General features: G+C 40.1%; 1 protein-coding gene across 1 annotated transcript in view; it reads left to right on the top strand.

Annotated features, from left to right (window-relative positions):
* Window positions 1–18,870, top strand: part of LOC144632674 (sushi, von Willebrand factor type A, EGF and pentraxin domain-containing protein 1-like) — a 58,064-nt gene extending 39,194 nt beyond the window's left edge. Inside the window, exons 15-37 of the mRNA XM_078491363.1 lie at window positions 409–922; window positions 1,361–1,706; window positions 2,689–2,969; window positions 3,304–3,540; window positions 4,231–4,424; window positions 5,132–5,260; window positions 5,600–5,738; window positions 5,958–5,984; window positions 7,428–7,451; window positions 8,259–8,291; window positions 10,132–10,242; window positions 10,528–10,698; window positions 11,740–11,856; window positions 13,527–13,643; window positions 14,117–14,239; window positions 14,535–14,711; window positions 15,063–15,236; window positions 15,365–15,544; window positions 15,764–15,937; window positions 16,354–16,527; window positions 16,642–16,815; window positions 17,100–17,432; window positions 18,422–18,870. Of these exons, the coding sequence (XP_078347489.1) occupies window positions 409–922; window positions 1,361–1,706; window positions 2,689–2,969; window positions 3,304–3,540; window positions 4,231–4,424; window positions 5,132–5,260; window positions 5,600–5,738; window positions 5,958–5,984; window positions 7,428–7,451; window positions 8,259–8,291; window positions 10,132–10,242; window positions 10,528–10,698; window positions 11,740–11,856; window positions 13,527–13,643; window positions 14,117–14,239; window positions 14,535–14,711; window positions 15,063–15,236; window positions 15,365–15,544; window positions 15,764–15,937; window positions 16,354–16,527; window positions 16,642–16,815; window positions 17,100–17,432; window positions 18,422–18,777 (4,305 nt within the window). The 3' untranslated portion in view covers window positions 18,778–18,870. The remainder of the gene's footprint in view (window positions 1–408; window positions 923–1,360; window positions 1,707–2,688; window positions 2,970–3,303; window positions 3,541–4,230; window positions 4,425–5,131; window positions 5,261–5,599; window positions 5,739–5,957; window positions 5,985–7,427; window positions 7,452–8,258; window positions 8,292–10,131; window positions 10,243–10,527; window positions 10,699–11,739; window positions 11,857–13,526; window positions 13,644–14,116; window positions 14,240–14,534; window positions 14,712–15,062; window positions 15,237–15,364; window positions 15,545–15,763; window positions 15,938–16,353; window positions 16,528–16,641; window positions 16,816–17,099; window positions 17,433–18,421) is intronic.
* Window positions 18,871–18,874: the final 4 nt, after the last annotated feature.

Here is an 18,874-nt window from a genome sequence, read left to right as displayed (position 1 = left end):
ATCTAAGCCGTTTATATTGATTAATTGCTAAGCTACTCGCGTGGCCTTCCAACTCTCAAGTTGAGTCATAAACACAATTTTTACTTTATTTCAATATTATTAAAGCATTAAGAATTTGATATTTATTATTGTATTTTCATCATAATTTACGAAACGTTATCATTTTAATTTGTTATAATAGTTATATTTTCACTGAAGGCCCTTCTGAGGTAGTTGTCAATAAAGTTTGTATTGTGTTATCTAAACCGGGTTGTTCTAAAGCCGATTAACGCTTATCTGGTATTAAAATATAAGTAAAGTGTTTATTGATAACTGAGTAAATCATTCGAAGTGGGCATAAATCTAACTTTAAACAACCGTGTCCTGATCTTTATCGTAACTCAAATTACTCCAAATGTTAAATGACAGGTTAATGGATACGAGTGCGTCTGCGCTCCAGGATTCAGTGGTCAGCAGTGCGACATTCCATCGCACGTTTGTGGCCCCAACATTTGTGAGAATGGCGCCACTTGTGTGGTGCAGCCCCCAGACTTCCTCTGTGAATGTCCATCTGGTTATGGCGGGAAATTCTGTGAAATGAAAATTGATCACTGTGCCTCGTCCCCGTGCCGAAATGATGCTACGTGTAAGAGTTTGGCCGAAGGATACCAGTGTTCGTGCAGGCCTGGGTACCAGGGAGTGCAGTGCGAAAGAAACATCGATGAATGCGCCGGCGATCCTTGCCAGAACAACGGAACATGTGTAGATGGCGACAACCGGTATACTTGTACCTGTAAAGCCGGTTTTACAGGAACGCGATGTGAAACGGATATCAACGAGTGCTTGATGGAACCTTGTCTGAATGGCGGCCAGTGTGTTGACAAAGAAAATGGGTTTGAGTGCATCTGCAAGCCTACATACTCAGGAGCTACCTGCAGTAAAAGTAAGTCATTTGATTCTTGTAGTAACTGGCTAATTGGCTTACTGTATAGCTAAATACAATGACACATCATCATCATCATCATCATTACCATCATCATTTGTTTTAGCCAGTACAACCCACGTGATAACCTCGTCCCCACGGAGCTTTTTCCTCTAAGAAAAAAGCCCTGGGGACTGGGTTGATTCATTGAATAATAATGGTGAACTTAGATAACATAAGTGTTACATTATTTATCCAATTAAGACACTATCTAATAGTCAGTCTAAATTTGACGCAAACGAAAAAATAAGACATCATATTTAGAGAGAAATGGTATGCATTGCATCACTCTAAAGCGCGCAATTGCAAAATGTTGGACTCGTGTGTATAAAGACGACTTTACTCGTAAAATTATGTCTAATGTTACTTACCAATTCTAATGCTTTTGATTTGTGACAGAGTTGTGTTTCGCATATGATCTGTCCTTTCCTCTCCGGGTAGCCACTTCCTCCTCAAGTGTTCATAACATTCCAGACATGCGAGCTTTCACTATCGCTTTTTGGCTACGCACGGATGACACAGAGAACCCGGGAACACCGCTGTCCTACTCTAACATAGTGGGAGGTAAACTTCAAGATAATGCCCTTGTAATACAAGATTATGGCGCGTTCGCACTGCACATTAATAATGAAAAACTGTTCATTGGAACGTCCGCTAATGACGGCAAATGGAATCACGTTGCCATCACGTGGGACAGCAATGGAGGAAAATGGATCTTCTACAAAAATGGACAAGAAGTCAAGAGGTAAATTCACATTAATCAAAAACTGAAAGCACGCCATTTAGTGACTTACTAATAAAGGTTTAGAATTTTCTCCCAGTTTATTTTGCTAAATAAAGCCCTATCAAGCTTGGACAAGTGCATGGAAATTAATGTCAAAGGTCTTTTTTCGCCTTTTTAGGATATAGGCTATTTTACAGTATTGAGTATCTGTGTTCCGTTGCTCTCGACTCTCTGGTCCGATTTGTATACCACAAAAAGTTGATTTTCTCTACATCGTTTTCAGTCGTAAACCTAAAGTCAAAGTTCTCACTTCCAAGTTAATTATTGTCTAATAATAACATTGTGAATCAATCAGAATTCATAGCGTGTAACCAGTGTCAGGCAATCAAAGTATGCGAAAGTCGTGATTTTAGTGTAAAAAGCATTTTTATTCTAATTGTTTACAGCAAGTTGCATTGCGTAAGTGTTTTTAGGCCAATTAAAGACAATAAAAATAGTTGATGGGCAGTTAAGCAATAAATTGAAAAGAAAGGAAACATTGAAACCCGCCTTGTTTAGACACACCGGTGGGCCCGTTTCTAGAACAGAATTAATCTAATCGCAAATTTAAAATTCTTTTTTGTTACAGATTTACAAAAGTTTTTTGGTCGACACAAATGAACGTCAGATGTTTACAGCAAACTTCTTCCGGTTAACTTTTTACATGAATCCGGAATAACAGTTAATCGGCTTTTGAGAAATCAGGCCCAGGAGGTAGAGAATAAATCTGATTTATTCAGATCACATGACAATTCATTATCAATCAATGGATTAAACAATTAATCAATCAATCAATCAATCAATCAAAAAAACAGTTTGTCTGTCCATCTGTCTGTTAGACAGTCGGTTGGTCGGTTCGACAATCAATCAATCAATCGTTTATTGGGGCTCGTGATCGAGCGCGTTAAAAACGTACCTATGTAAACTGAATAACATTGATACGGTCCATAAACATTGTATTTAGATACTCGCAGGCCTTCCAGTCAGGGGCCGTGATCCGCGGAGGAGGTGTTATGGTGCTCGGTCAGGAGCAGGATTCCCTAGGAGGCTCCTTCAGCCCTGAGGAAGCATTCAGTGGAGATCTCAGCCAGTTGAATGTTTGGGACAAGGTTCTTTCGCCTCAGGACATATACAACTTGGTGCGAAACTGCCATGGGGAGCAAGGAAATGTAAAGGCCTGGGCCGACTTCCGCGAGGGTCTTCAAGGAGTATACGTGTTGACGTCCAAATCTTACGCATGCATGTGTGAGTAGACAGATCAGCAATGGTTTGACTACGTGGCTCCCGCCATTATTTGCCGAATATTTTTAGCATGACGTCTTTCAAGTATTTGGCCTTCTTAAGAAATTTAGGCCATTGTATTTTAGTATTACTTCAGCGTTTACAACAGTGATATTTTGAATGACAGCTAGAAAGATCGTATAAAGTTGCTTCAGATTTTGATGTTCGCATGGGAACTCTCACTCTTCAAAAGACACCCAACTGTTCTCAGTCCAAAACAATATTGTACGAAGAGCGATCACTTAATCTTTTCCAGTCTGCTTATTTTATACTCACCTCCTTCATTATCAAATTTCAGACACCAGTGCTCTCAGACGTTTTTCTGCAAAGCGGGACATGCGTCTACCAAACAACGATGACAAAGTCGTGCCCGGACAGACCGCTGAGCAGTGTGCAGACGCTTGTGAGAAGGAGTCTTCGTTTCCTTGCAGATCATATGATTATGACAAGAGCGGTAGCACGTGTTACCTCAGCAGGGCCGCCTCCGGTGATACTGAACTGACGGCAGCCAAGGGATTTGACTACTATGAAATGAGTAAGTTGTTTTTATTTCTCTTTTACTCTTCTTTATTCGAATTCTGTTTAATTATATACAACAGCCACAACGTAGAGCCGAACAGTGGAAACAGCCCAGGACAAAAGCAAGTGGCGAAAATAATATGTTGTGGCGTTACGTGGCAAATGACACAAAACAAACAGACAGGTGAAATATGTGACCGCCACGCACGGAGCATGATTGTTTTATTGTCATGCTACACTTTTTTTTTTTTACCATTTTTACCATTAACGTTATAACGTTAGCTGTCATTTGAAGAACCGGGACGTAAGGCACCAAGGAAAGATCTTTATAACAATCCTTCACTTTTTAAAATTTAACCATTTTTGCAAGGAAAGAAAACTGTAAATAGTTATTAATAAAACGGTGAAAATGGTTTTCATTCAGATGCGAGTTTTTGATTGTTAAACACTAGGTGAAAACTTCACTGGATGTCTAGAAGCAGATTATACACTCTAGGAAAGGTTAGAAAACGAAGGTGCAATGACAAATGAGAACAAATAAGTCTGCCGTATAAACTTGTTCTATTGTTTGGGACGTATTCCTTTGCCTCTCCAAAAACAGAAATCTGTAAAGTAAATAAAAACACACTCAAAAATAAAGTCATAATCTTTACAAAAGTACCATGTGCACTGTTCTATGCTAACCATGTAAGTTGATTTTGTTAAGGCTGTACTGAAACACTTGGCGTACAAAGCAAGGCCATCTCTGATTCCGCCATGACTGCATCATCATCACTCGGCCCTACCAGTGAACCAAGGGTAGCGCGCCTGTATGCTCCACAGGCCAGCGGTCTGCAAGGAGTCGTGGATAGCAGAGGTGGTTGGAGCCCGCAAACATCTGATCAGCAGCAATATTTACAAGTATGGGAAAGTATAACTCTTGTAAAAGAGTTTTGGCTTCTTCATACTAAATAAAAAAATTAGATTGCATTTAATTCATTGGTATCGCCACTTCTTTTTTTCTCCCTCCCCCCTCCACTTTCGACGCCTGCCGCGCAGTTTATTACAATCTTACTAGTTTAACGACGTTGCCGCGAAAACATTCTACCTCATATATGTTTTTCAGATATTTCCTAGAGTTACTTTTGCCAGAGATGCAAGAAATTTGGGGGTTTTCACTCACTTTATTTCGGAAATGAAGCGTATGGAGAGGTACCCTGATTTGAAAATTTGATGCTTCGTGGTTCTAGTTAAAAGATGAGTCAATGAAGGAAAAATAATGCCGTGAATTTTACTTTAGTGGATCGCATATTGTAGTACAAAAAATGCAATTGGCGTCTAAAGTAACCCTTGAAAAGGGTAATTTGTAAACGTCGTACAGCTAAAGCAAGAATTCGTTTTCAGGTGTGCAGAAAGGAGAAAAAAGATCATAGTTCTACAGTTTGTTTGTTTTTTAAATATTCTTATAACGTAGAGAAACGGTGAGAGAGTGATTTAACTTAAGAAACACACGAGTACCCAAGCATCCAAGGTAGTTGTAATCATCAAAGCCGTTTCAAACTATTCTTGTTCATTTTCTTACATAGCAATGCATGACGTGTTCATTTTGTTTTCTTGTCTATTCTCAGATTGACTTGGGTGATATATACAAAGTAACAGGCGTGGCCACCCAGGGCGGGGATGGTTTATCAGAGTGGGTTACGTCATATAAGCTGCAATATAGTACGGACGGCAGCACGTGGCAATACTATGGACAGGTTGTTATCATTAATAATGCTGATCATATTTACTTACCGACTGTACTTTTCTGTTCTGTGCTCATGACATTGTCGCGGCTTTATTTCAAGTGAATCTTTAGATAGCTACAGTTAAATTAAATAAATGACGATGATAGCGGTTAATGATGCCCAAATGCATAATATTTAAGAAATATAATGAATGTATGGCCGTTTTAAAGTAAAAAAGACCTGTTGTATATATAGAGGCAATGCGGGATGTTTGTAAACAAATAAGTCAGGGTGATAACGTGTCCGTCCCGTCAAACCTTTATGTTTTGGATTCCTTGCAAACCAATTAAAATGCTCGTTCTGTTGTAGACCCTGTCTGGCAATACAGATTCCAACACAGTAGTAAAGCGAGAGGTACAAACATTCACGGCTAAACTGATCCGCTTCAGACCCCAGACATGGAATGGAAAGATAACCATGAGGGTGGAAGTGTATGGCTGTCTTGCTGGTAACCTTTTGCCGTCATCTTTTTAATGTCATAAGTGTAGTTACTCACTGAGTTTTTCTATAAGCAAGTCGTCCATCTCTCCATCTTGAATCCTTAAAAAGAAAACAATCATAAAAACTGACATTTCCTACGACAATGAAGATATTGTACATAACATCATGGTGACATGACCATACTAAAATATGTTGTTGTTGTAATTCATCATTATTTTTTTTTCAGACCCAATACCGCCACCGCCCTCCATAGGTATGTGAACTTTTATCATTAAAAAAAACATTAATGTAATTTTAAAGTACAGTGGTCTAGTGTTATTGCGGGCTCAAGAGAGGCCCGCAACCCTAATCTTGACAGTGACCTGCGGATTGCGTATAACGCGTGCGCGCCACGTTTATAAAGGCTATCTGCAAACCGGAAGTTGAAAATTTTGTTCTTCCACTAAGAATGATCGGAATGCAAAAAATGTGTCAATCACGACAGTTTGTCGTAACACCGGAAGAGAAAAATCTTGTCTCCAAGAGCGATAAGAATGCGAAAAATCAACAGTTTGTCACATTAGATCGAGGCTTCTGTCGGAAGATTGCAGACAGATTGCAGACAGACGTTTTGCAGACGATGTTTTATAGGTGTTGCTTTTGAGATCTGTTGTGATTGTATCACAGATAAACTACGGCAAAGCGAATGATTCCAACAACGGTTATTCTCGAGAAATTCCTTATAACACTGACAACAAAGCGAGTTTGCCGACGGAGGAAAATCAGTTTGTCGAAACACCGGAAGTTGAAAATCTGTTCATCAGGACGATAAGAATGCGAAAAATGTGTCAATGTCAACAGTTTGTCACAAAAAATCGAGGCTTCTGTCACATGGAAGAAACATTACGTTTTGCAGACGTTGTTCAGGCGTTGGTTTCGAGAAGATTTTCTGTGATTGTATCACAGATAAACCAGAGCAAAACGAATGATTCCAATTATTTAATCTCGAAAAATTCCTTACAACACTGACAACATAGCGAGTTCACCGACAGGAAAATCACATCTTTCAGCATTCCTCGCGTGACGCGTTACTTTAGTCCAGTGAATTTGTCAATTATCAATCCGTAATCTTCCACCATGAACGGTTAATGCAAAAGGATCCGAAAATGTATCGTTCAAACACTGGGAAGTTGAGAATTTTTTTCCTTCACAAAGAACGATTAGAATCCGAAAACAAAAGTTTGTCGAGGCCCGCACTTTCTAACCTGTGGTTACCACTAGTTAATTATGCGTTTTAATCGTGCGGAATTTTAAGCTCCATTTGAAAAAGAATATACAGATTTTAACATTTTCCTACGACCACAGTTTACGAGTTTTCTTTTCCGAGTGACACTGTTGCTTCAATGCTTAACGCAATATATAACGGGGTGGGGAGACTGAGCTTTTCCCGGGCCAAAAAAAAAAGGCGGTGTGGATAACGACATTGTTTGTATTCTAAAAACGGGTAATCTGCCCAAACTACATTGTTTACAGCCATTTATTTTTTATTATTTTTTGTCGGTCGTTGAACGCAGGAAAAAATCGCCAGAGAACTGGCGCCCAGCACAAAACGCGGGACGCGAGAGGGTGTGGGGAGGAAAGTGCGAACTTTGCGCTTGCGGTTTTTCCTTTTATTGTCATATATAAAGCATGTTTTTAAATATATTATTTATTTCAGTGTCTCGAAGAAAACGTAGAAAAGGTAAGAATTGATTAAACTAAATATTCTAGCGTTGAACGCCGCTCGTCTGATTTGTAACATACTTTTTCTTTTCTTTTTTTAACATATAAACCTTAAAACATTTTCTTGTGCCAGACGTTAGTGAGAGAACCTTTTCATATTATTCATTTACTGGTCAGGAGACTTGCACGCCTGCTTTTGAGTGGGCGAAATGGGAAGGGGACTGAGTAATGGAGAAAAACAGTTCCTCTCCTTAAGAAACCAAACAATACAGCAAGGCTGATATTACGTCAAAAGTGTAGACTTTGCGAGAAACCAACACGACTAGAACTAAAAGAGCAGGATTGCAACCGTGGACAGCTTATTGGGACTCATCAGCACGGTGTAGCAAGTGTAAATGATGTTAGCTCGACAGCCGACGCATATAAACTAAACAATGACCCATACACTGTATCAAGGTCCGTACTCTGAGCTCACTTGTTTCCCGAATCACGCGCTGCCACATCACGTGTTTCGGGGAAAAAAAAAAGTTAAAGCGTCACGATGCAGTCTCGCAAAGCGTAATAAAAGAAAACACAGCATACCGGATCTGAGAAGACCTATGGTCCAAAAATACGTAAAAGTAAAACTTTTAAGATTTAAAAAACAGCAAGGGACTGATTAGATCCTTTAGTAAGTCCTAAGTAAGCAGCATTATCGTTGGTGGTCCCTTGCTGTTTTACCTTTCCTTAAGCTTTTAACATTAGCTTCCCCCCCAATACCACAAAAGTGGCCGACTCCAATGTTTTACAAGGAAAATAAAGTAGGGTTGCCTGTTTTTGTTTTCAGACAACATTGCAAGAAAACGCAGAGCGGCTGAAGGTAAATGCCATTAAATAATAATTATGGGCTTTCACTACAGATTTCATTTTACAAATAACTTTAAGAGCGCGATGGCGTATAGTTGAATTTAAAACTTAGCAATTAAGAGCTTTACCTGAAATGTTTGTTAAGGTGATTCCACTGAAATAGAAGGAGTATTAAAAATTTTCTGAAACTTGGTCCAGGTTACAATTATGTTATGAGCATTAAAAAAATAAAATAAAAAATGGGGGTCACCGCGCTAGTTTTTGTGTAAAATGGATGGGCATTATAGTAAATATACGACTCGCGAGGTAGATATTAGGAACCCTAGTAATTCGAATGGGGAACTATTGTTTCTAGAAAAAAATCATTTTAGCATTAAAGTATTAGTCATTTTCAACAAAATAGACTTTGATCTTATATTAAAAACTATTCTTATTGTACAGGAATTAAGATAACGAAAGAAATTAAAGATTTTGCTTTGTGCGCACGTTAACGGCACTACCTAAAAACGTGTTTTTACGGTATTAAAATTAAAATATCTCAATGTAGAATTTTAAACTTTTCTTTAAATCGCGTTATATTGTAGACAACCGTTTGACATTTAAATTAATGCATTAAAAAATGGGGGTCACCGTGCTCGTTTAAGAGAAAACGACCATTTCTTTCCCTACCGAGCGTAGGCTGAAGGGAATCTCGTAGTGTTCTGTGTGCGCGCGCGCTCGTGCGCGCGCTAAATGACGCGAAAACGTATGCGCAGCAAGGATGCGCAATGCAATTCCGTGGAATCACCTTAACTGACATTTTGTATAATTTTGATTTTCAATTTACTACCTGTGACCTTTATCAAACCGCGTAAAACTAGTTATCAGGTCAGTAGATCAATATAACAGCGCAAGATTAATTCAACATCAACCCATGATCAAATAAGTTGTCGACAACATTGCTATTCGATTGTTATCGTGAACAAAACGTTATTGAGAACTAAGAAACGTAGTGTATGAGACGAATTGTCGACAACTAAATGCTAAATTGTTAATTGTCGACAACAAAGCAGTTCCCGTTTTCGAAAAGGGAACTCGCTTAGTTGTCGAGAACTTTTTGGCCGTTTTTCGCGCGTGGGAATACTTGGTTTAGTTGTCGACGACTAACGTAATTGCGTTGTCAGTGGTTTTCCTATAAAATGGCTGAAGAGTGCCGGCGAAACTACTTCATAAACGAAAGCATAATTATCGGTATACCGACACCGTCATGAAGTTAATACCGCTGCTTTTCCTCAGCAACAAGTTTACTTGTATTGTATAAAGCTGTCCTGTCCTTGTTTGAAATGGATTTTGCCCTCAGTTTTACAAGTATGGGCTCCCGTAGTTCGCCCTGATCATTGGACGGCTCCTCACTGGAAATATTTTTTTCGGCGTTATAGTAAATCTACTTCCTCGGGCTTTTCCTATCAGCGGCCGCCATTTTAAAAACGTACGGCGTCATGAGCACGCGTAGTGCGCGTCAGTTCCCAAGCAGCTCGCTGGTCTGACTTGTTATCGACAACACACACTCAAGACTTGCCTGCAAGTAGAGCACACAGAGCACGAAGCGCGAAAGCGAGCGCGAGAGCTCGTCGTTCTCACCGGGGTCTACTAACCACCAAACAGGAAGTGAGAAGCGAACGACTTTGAGAAAGTCTACAAACACTCCAATGTGTGGCATGCTTGAATCGGACAGAATAAGTTGTCAATAACATTATGAAAGCTGTCGGTGACAAATAGTTGCTGGCAAGACGGCAACTCAATGTTTGGTCTGTGGAGGCCTTGACTTGGTTATTTGTTTAACTGATGCTCTCTTATTATTTATATTATTACAGTGAATGAGTGCAGCACAAGTCCGTGTAAAAATGGCGGCAAATGTTATGACCTTTACTACGGCTTTAGATGCAAGTGTGCAATGGGATACGAAGGGTCCACCTGCGAGCTAGGTAGGCAAGCTTCTTCAGATAAAATGTGAAATAATTTAGGATAGGAACAAATATAATTGAATCAGAGCACATTTGAAAGAATTTAATTTCTCTGCTAACGAAAAAAAGGCGACGGAACTACCGCTATACAAAGGCGTGAATACTACAGACTGCTGAATGGCGTCTCGACTAGGTTCAAAACAGGTTTACTAGTCTTGCAAACCTGTTTTGCCCCCGTTATTGACTTTGTCCACAAGATTTGATCATGTAACTCTCGACTGTCTTCACTGATGTGTTCTTTTTAAGCTTCCTCGTGTAGCGAACTAGGAGCCCCTCTCAACGGTCAAAAGTCTTCATCTAACCACAACCATGGAAGCACTATAACATTTTCTTGCAACGCTGGATTCTCTCTTCACGGCTCGGCTTCCAGGACCTGCAGCCATGGACAGTGGAGTGGTACTAGGACAGAGTGTCGAGGTACATATTCGTTTTGAACGTAAAAGCTAAAACAATGAAGTTCTATAAATAAAGTTTGTTTTGATTCGCGTCTCGATAAACTAGTTAAGGCTCGTAATGGTCGTGGCTCGTAATGGTTTAGATATTTCCGTCTTTGGTATTCTATTGTAGTTATACCATTAATGTTGAGGTTTAACTTTGTAAAGGTTTTACCAATGAGCAAGTTGAAGTTACCATGATGTCAAAAATCGTTGCCATGGCAACGTCAAAAGTGATCAAAGATACCTCATTTTTGACCGTTTGTTGGCTAATAACTTAAAAACTAGACGGTAAAAGTTTTTGTTTTTCATATAGAGCGGTTTTCACTTGAGTGTCGAAAGTAAATTGCGTTTGCTTTGGTTTTGCATTACTACGCTTATTGATTGGTTTAAAAATCTCGCGCCACTTTTTTAGCCAATCAGAAGTAAAACCAAAACCAATCGTGACTCGCTCGCGCACGTTTTCCCGCGCTTCGTGCCAGCTACGTGTATTTGCTTCGAGTTTTGATTGTTTCATTGGGTTGTCTGGGTCCTTTGTGATTAGCCAGAGTAATTACTTTGGTTTTGGTTTTACTACACTCAATTGAAAACTGCTCTATTTTGGTCTAATGAACAAAGCAAACAATCTACAATTTTTAAAAAGTTCAGAGCCTCAATATTTTTTTTGAAAAAATAACCTAGCTCGAAAACCTACCTACAGAATTTTGCACAATTGTTCACTTTGTTGGTGAAGTGAAAAAATATCAAAAGCAAGAAATTTTACCATATAGTTTTTGAGTTATTAGCCTCAAAAGGTCCAAAATCTTTGACATTACCATGGTAACAAATTTTGACGTCATAATAACCTCGATTTGTTCGTTGGTGAAATTAGTTATGGTTTGTACTAAAAGAATTTCCTAAACATTGTTTATTGAACACTAAAAACGGGCATGTCTAATCAGTTCTGACTTAACGAGCCACCTTAAGCGCGCAATGCTGATTCGTACTAAATTTTTGATTTCTTGTTTTTGACTTTCTTTCCTAGACGTGGATGAATGCGCCGCAGGTCGCTGTACTCAGCAGTGTGTTAATACTCCGGGTGGTTTTATATGTTCGTGTAATCCAGGCTACACATTAAACCAAGATGGCACGACATGTGATGGTAATTCTTAGAACTTAAGTTTCTTCAAAACGCGATCATACTTTTACCAGAGATTTAATTACACGCCACGGCATTTGTTGCCCTTATTCCCAATAAATCGGCCACACAACTGTCACTGTTTTAATACTGCTCAACTGAGTAACCCAGCGTTAGGCAAACAACGGAGCCAGTTTATTGGTACGACCGCAATTTTTCGGAAAAACTCTCCCGTCGGAATGCAAAGCCTCGAAGGAGAGAGGTTGCAAAACCGAAAATTGTAAAATAACGATTGAGATAATTGATATAATTGACAATTAAAGACCATAAACATATTGCTACGTATTGATAAAGATTCAGCTTCTTCATCCTATAAAGAAGAATGGTTCAACTCAGTAAAATCCCGCCGTTATACTGTCATTGTGTCACCGTAGCAACTGTCAACAGTGAGCCGTACAAATTGCTATTTGTAGCGGTTCGAATTGTTGTCTTTACGTCTCACCAACGTTGACAGCATCCTCGGAGACCCAGGGGCAGTTAGTCGGGGCGAAGGGCAGCTTATCGGGACGACGGGATTTTCGGGCGAAAGTTTTAAACAAGCTCGGAAGAGCCCCTGGGAACTTTCTTTTACCGAACCAGTTCCAGAAGCGTTTCAATCCCTTCTTTCTGATTGGCCAGAAAAAACAGTTTTTCTGGCCAATCAGCGAGGATGACCAGCAGAGCAACACTGACGTCTTCTTACACGAAGTTGTTTTCCTCATCGACTCGTTGTGGTTGCTTAGCCCGTCCATCGGATGATTTCACGTGGAGAGTCTCAGAAAAAAAAATGAGCCTTCCACGACTTCCAGTTCTACACTGTTTGTTGCGCGCTTTTTAATAGCTATTCGAGTAAACAACAATTTTTATTATTTATCCTCGATCGTTGAACGACTTCTGAAACTTTCCACGGTGTGGATATCTTCGTTGCACGGGCCACATGACGTCACCTATTGTTATATTGACTGTTGACTGTTTAGCTTGACTGTTGAAACAAAGGGCTTTTTGTTTGATTTGTTGGATATTTAAATAACAAAAACAAAACTTATAAACAGTGTAGAAAGTGGTGCATCGCATATAACTATAAAAACTCATTTGTTTCTTTGCGCTATGCTGCAGTTTGCAAATTTCCAGACCTCATTGTTTTGTTTTTATCTGAGACTTTCCACATAACATCATCCGATGGACGGGCTAAACAACCACAACGAGTCTATGAGGAAAACAACTTCGTGTAAGAAGACGTCAGAGTCGCTGTGCTGGTCATCCTCGCTGACTGGCCAGAAAAACTGTTTTTCTGGCCAATCAGAAAGAAGAGATTGAAACGCTTCTGGAACTGGTCTAAGAAAGTGCCCAGGGGCTCTTCCGAGCTTGTTTAAACTTTCGCCCGAAAATCCCGTCGTCCCGATGAGCTGCCCGTCGCCCCGACTAACTGCCCCTGGGTCTCCGAGGATGCGTTGACAGTTGCTTTGGTGATGGAATGACAGCAAAAGGGCTATTCTTTAAACTGCAGCAAATACCATTTTCAGTTGTTATGGAAGTGCAATGTCGTGAGTCACAAGTCGTAACCGCTGACCCTCGTAATTACCAAGACAAGACTGGTTCTCGGTCCTAGGAAGCCTGTTCAGTTATTCACGATATTATATTTGTTTTTTTCTTAGACGTCAACGAGTGTTCCATGGGATTGTGTAGCCACAGCTGCCATAACTCACCCGGAACATTCCGTTGTTCCTGTCCCTCTGGTATGGAACTCGCCCCTGGGGGAAGATCCTGCCGAGGTCAGTTGAAAATACTTCACCCAAGCGTGTGCCCGTTAATTTTACTTTATTTTAACAAAATATCTTACGTTGGCTTTTAAGTGTGATTCTCTCTGCATTAAACAGTCGTTTCATCTACAACAGCTGAATTGGCTAGGTAAAAAATTTGTTTTCAACTCGTTTTTAATGAGGCCATTTTTTAGAGAAACCTTATATAGTAACAAATTACTTCGAATTACTTCACGATCTCGATTATTACTTAAAAAATAACTAAACACACTTATAATACTAAGTATGTCTAGTAACATCGCTGTCGAATAAAAATTTATGTAATTAGTTAATTCAGTTTCAATTTCTCAGAAAACACGTGTTGATTATGCAAATGAGATGATGTTGAACGCTTTGCTCATGTCTCCGTGTGAAGAGCACAGTGCGTTCAGGTGTACCATAGAATTGGTTTTGAGTTCCGTTTTTTTTTTCACTTTTAATTTCAGATAAAGATGAATGCACTACAAACAACGGCGGCTGTGAACATATTTGCATGAACAGCTATTTGAGCCATAGTTGTCATTGTCGAGGAGGATACACAGCTGCAGCCGACAACAAGAACTGTAACGGTAGATATAACTTAACAGAATTTACACCGCATCAACAAGGTCGCTTGCTTGATAGTGTATGCCTTGTGAGTGTTCATGTTCTTTTGTAGAAAGACGTCATCTATATTAGTGGATTTTAATCAGAAACACAGACAAAAAAGCCGTTTTGTTGTTTGAAACGAGGCAATTCCTTAAAATCTTCAGGTTGAAGTGTTTAACCTTTAGCGTTTCTTACCACAAAAGCATTCTAAGTAAATAAGTAAAACAAATGAAATTTGTGAATCAAGTTTTTATTGAGTTTTATCTTGCCTTGTAGAAAAACTATGTCCATCTATTACTGCTCCGGCAAATGGCGCTATAACCATCGCTGGTGAACCAATTCTAGGAAACATTGCCACTTTCAAGTGTAATGCAGGTTATCAGTTAAAGGGATCTCAAAAACGAGTCTGTTCCGCAGATGGGCAATGGTCTGGTGTACAGCCAACATGTAACGGTAAGGTCAACCTGTCAATATGCTAAAACTCAATAGGATGACAGTCGCAACAACGAACACTTGATATCTAGTTTACCCTCAGTTTAGCCTTGCTATTTGTGTGACTAATTTTCAAACCATTTGATGACATACATAACATACATTACGCTTTACCTTATATGAAAAGCTTTATGCCACTGGCCAATTGGATCGAACCCAGTCAGTTAAGGTTAATAGCAGCATTAAAGACGGAACATAGTGTTTGAAAAATTAATCTTAGAAAAATAAGTCGGATCTTTACTGGTAGTTTTTGTAAAACATGAATCTTAAAATAAAGTTTAAGTACTAACTTGTTGCGATATCTATTCACAGCCGGACGATGTATCGATGTGGGAACAGTCAAGTATGGCAGTCGTCAGGGGAGCAGCTTTAGTTATGGAAGTAGTGTTAGTTTCTCATGTAATAGCGGATATGGTCTCGTTGGCTCTGCCCAGCGGCTTTGTGAACAGACTGGGATCTGGGGCGGAGAGCAGCCTAGATGTGTTCGTGAGTGTTGTCATGTTTGTTTGCTGTCTGTTGCAAACATTGTCTGAATACAGTGTTCCTCGCACTCTTGCGTCATTACTTAGTTTTGTATTCTTCTGAATTAATCACAAATTACGTTTTGTTGTTAGGTGCTGACTGCCCTCAACTGTCTGCTCCAGCGCATGGTCAAATAGAAGGATACCGCCGAGAAGAAGGCAGTACTGTACGTGTGTCATGTGACATAGGATACAAAGTCCATCCAGACAGTTCATCGTTTAGGACTTGCCAGGGAGACAAGCAGTGGTCTGGGGCTGATCCTGTCTGTCAGCGTAAGGACTAACATTCTTTATTCGGGAGATGTTAAAGACGTATTTCGTGCGTTGAACTCCAAAAACCTGTTGTTGGATGCAAATAAGAAATTTACCTACCTTTTGTTTAGACCGAAACCGTTTCTGTTGAATCTGAGGGATCGTGATTCCCTGTTGTGCTACTCGTTTATTTCTTTGAAATACCATAATTAACTTTTTGTTTTTGATACGTTCACTTAGTGATAGACTGTGGCGATCCAGGCACTCCATGGCATGGCTACCTACATGGCTCGAACTTCCAATACAACAGCGTGGTAACGTTTTCCTGCCGGCCTCAGCATCACCTGGAGGGAGACACTCAACGAACATGTCAGGGAGATGGGCAGTGGAGTGGACAGCAGCCCAAGTGTTTGGGTAATATTTGAAAAATTGTAAAACAGACTTGGTTAACTTTGCGTTCTACTTAATATTATAGGGCTATGTTCACACAGGATCTGTCCTTTATGGTTCCGGTCCGAGACCGGACCGGATCAGGTCGATTTCCACAGGACCGTTGTAAACATAAAACCTATCCAGTCCGATTTTTGGACCAGATCTCTTAAAAAACCTGTCCTGTGTGAAGACAGCTTTAGTAAAATAAAGTTCCTATATTTCTGCTGATCACATTGTGTATTAGCGAAGTTCGTTTAGTCACCAGGAGATGTTGAAACATAACAAACTCCTGAAGCATTATCCAGAGCAAACGTTTCCAGACTTTTAAATTCCTAACCGGAATGTAAAACAAGAAAATTGAAATTTTTCTTTTATTCTGAAACCCGTTCTAATTTTAGAAAGGTCTTGTGGAAATCCTGGTTCGCCAGCGAATGGGATGAAGATTGGAACTAACCATTCATATGGCGCATCTATCGAGTTCACATGCAATGATGGATACACACTGCAAGGCTCACAACAACGAACCTGTCAGACTACCGGCCAGTGGTCTGGCTCACAGCCAACATGTCAGAGTAAGTCTCCAACCTTTACTGTAGCAGGCCTAGTTTCACTTTGGTAGATTTTAGCTGAGTTTAAGTGGCTTTCCTTATTATGCTATCTAACGGTATATTTGCTTTTCCACTCAGTCGTTAGCTGCGGTGATCCAGGTTCCTTGGCAAACGGGTTTAAAATCGGTGACAAGTTTACTTATGGAGAGCGCGTCATCTTCGACTGTAATCCTGGATACAAACTTCAAGGATCTATCATAAGGAAGTGTGAAGCTAATGGTCAGTGGTCAGGCTCCAGTGCAAGTTGTGCTGGTGGGTATTTTTCAAACAATTTTTGTAGAAGATTTACGCAATCCGTGCCACCTTTTTGGAAAATAGTTTACTGTCACAGTAGGCATGGTACTGCGAGCTTTTCTTCACGAGTACTTCTTTATGCGACATTAGCTTAAGTTTTTTACCCTTTAAGGATTAAACCTGTTCAACATGGTTATGGCCAAAAAAGGTCGAGGATTCATCATTCCATCTAGTTACCATCAAGTATAGTGTTAACACTGAATCTTTTAAGAGTTTTTCTTTGTTTTTCGCCTTACCTTCAGCCTCAAACTGCGGCAGCATTCTTCACGGCCCTTCAGGGTCTTTCCAGTCCTCCAACTTTCCAAACAACTACCCGGACAACGAGTACTGTACTTGGGAGATTCAAGTTCCCCAAGGAAAGAAGGTCCGTCTAGACTTCGAGGAGCTAAGGACTGAAGAGAACAAAGACTTTGTGTTCATTTATGACACGGGCAAAACCGATCCGGTCGTAGCGTTCAGCGGTGTTAAAGACAAACCACGCGCAATCACATCTTCCGGGAACAGCATAAGGGTCAGATTCATTTCAAACGGTGACAACACCAACAACGGATTTAAAGTTTCTTATAAACAGACAGGTTAGTCCCGGATTTGCGTAGGGAAAGAAGTCTTGCCCTACTTCTAGAAGTGTGTTTGCATGAACATTTACGATGAAAATTGTTTGGTGTTTGGTTGTCACTTTTGGCACTAAAAGCAACAAGGAGGCGCCATGGCCTAATGGTGAGTGTGCTGGACACCAGATCAAGCGGTCCGGTGTTCTGGCCAGGGTCATTGTGTTTTTGGGCAGGACATTTGACTTTCATAGTGCTTTACTCAAGCTAGATGTATAAATGGGTACCGGCGAATTACACCGCTGGGCGTCATATCGTTACATTGTTGATTAATTTTGACAACTTCTGTTGGCTTGTTTCAATTGGTCAATCAAAACGCAAGAATGGGGGGAGGTGCAGTAGGACATCTAACGGAGAGCGAACGTGGAACTATACACTGAACAAGCCATCACACTTGCAATGCGATTGGCCATCAGAAAATTGTATCATTCTCGTTCCCAGATCCCGCGTCCCCCTGGACCAGCGGTCGGGAAACGCTGACTTACTGACAGCAACAGAATTACCTGAAACATATAATAAATCGCTTCCGTGTTGATGAACAGTATTTTTCTCAAGTGATAATTACTGTTCACACGTGTAAAGCAAAGACACACAGATGCTTACTCAAGCAGTGTTTATCATTAATAAGAATGCAGAAACATTTCCAAAATCTGATTGGTTATCTGTTAACAGAATGGTTTAAGCCCGTTTGAAACGGTTGAATGGAAATCATGGTTGTGCTCACAGACATTCTGAAAGAAAATGACGGAGTTTTCTTTTTGCAAAGTGTTAGTAAGAAGCTCAAGTACAGGGAATTATATAAATACCGTATTTAGCCATTTCTTTTGGATTAACTTGCAGTTATTACATTTTATTACTTTTAACCGCTGTTAACGTGAAATCTCAAGTTCAGCGAAGAAAAATGTTTCTTTTAACCATTTTACCAATTGCTCTTGTTTCGTTAATTTTATTTCCAGACTGTGGAGGAATCCTGATCAGTGAAACAGGAGAAATCCGCTCTCCTGGCTTCCCAAATGGCTACCCTCCAAACCTTAGCTGTACATGGCTGATCTTCATCCCCAGCAAACAAATCGGCCTGACACTTAACGAATTCAAGACAGAGAATGCGTATGACCGCCTGGAAGTCGCCCACGGACCATGGGTAACCTCGCCTCTGGAGATAGCCTGGAGCGGTCCCAGTCCCCTGTCAGGCCAGGTGGTGACTACTCAGTACATGTGGGTTCATTTCATTACAAGTGCTCAAGATAATGGAGTATTCAAGGGTTTCCGTGCCACGTATAAGCCATACGTTGCTTACTCAAAAAAGAAATGAGGGAAACTTTACAAACCGGAAGAGTCAAATAACTACTTGTATGTAGTTTGAATTTATGATGTTCTGTGAATAAATATACACATTACATAACAACACT

Source organism: Oculina patagonica, chromosome 12 (assembly GCF_052425735.1).
Source record: "Oculina patagonica isolate OP01 chromosome 12, crgOcupat, whole genome shotgun sequence".
Classification (NCBI taxonomy): domain Eukaryota; kingdom Metazoa; phylum Cnidaria; class Anthozoa; order Scleractinia; family Oculinidae; genus Oculina; species Oculina patagonica.
This window is presented reverse-complemented; position numbering and strand designations above follow the sequence as displayed.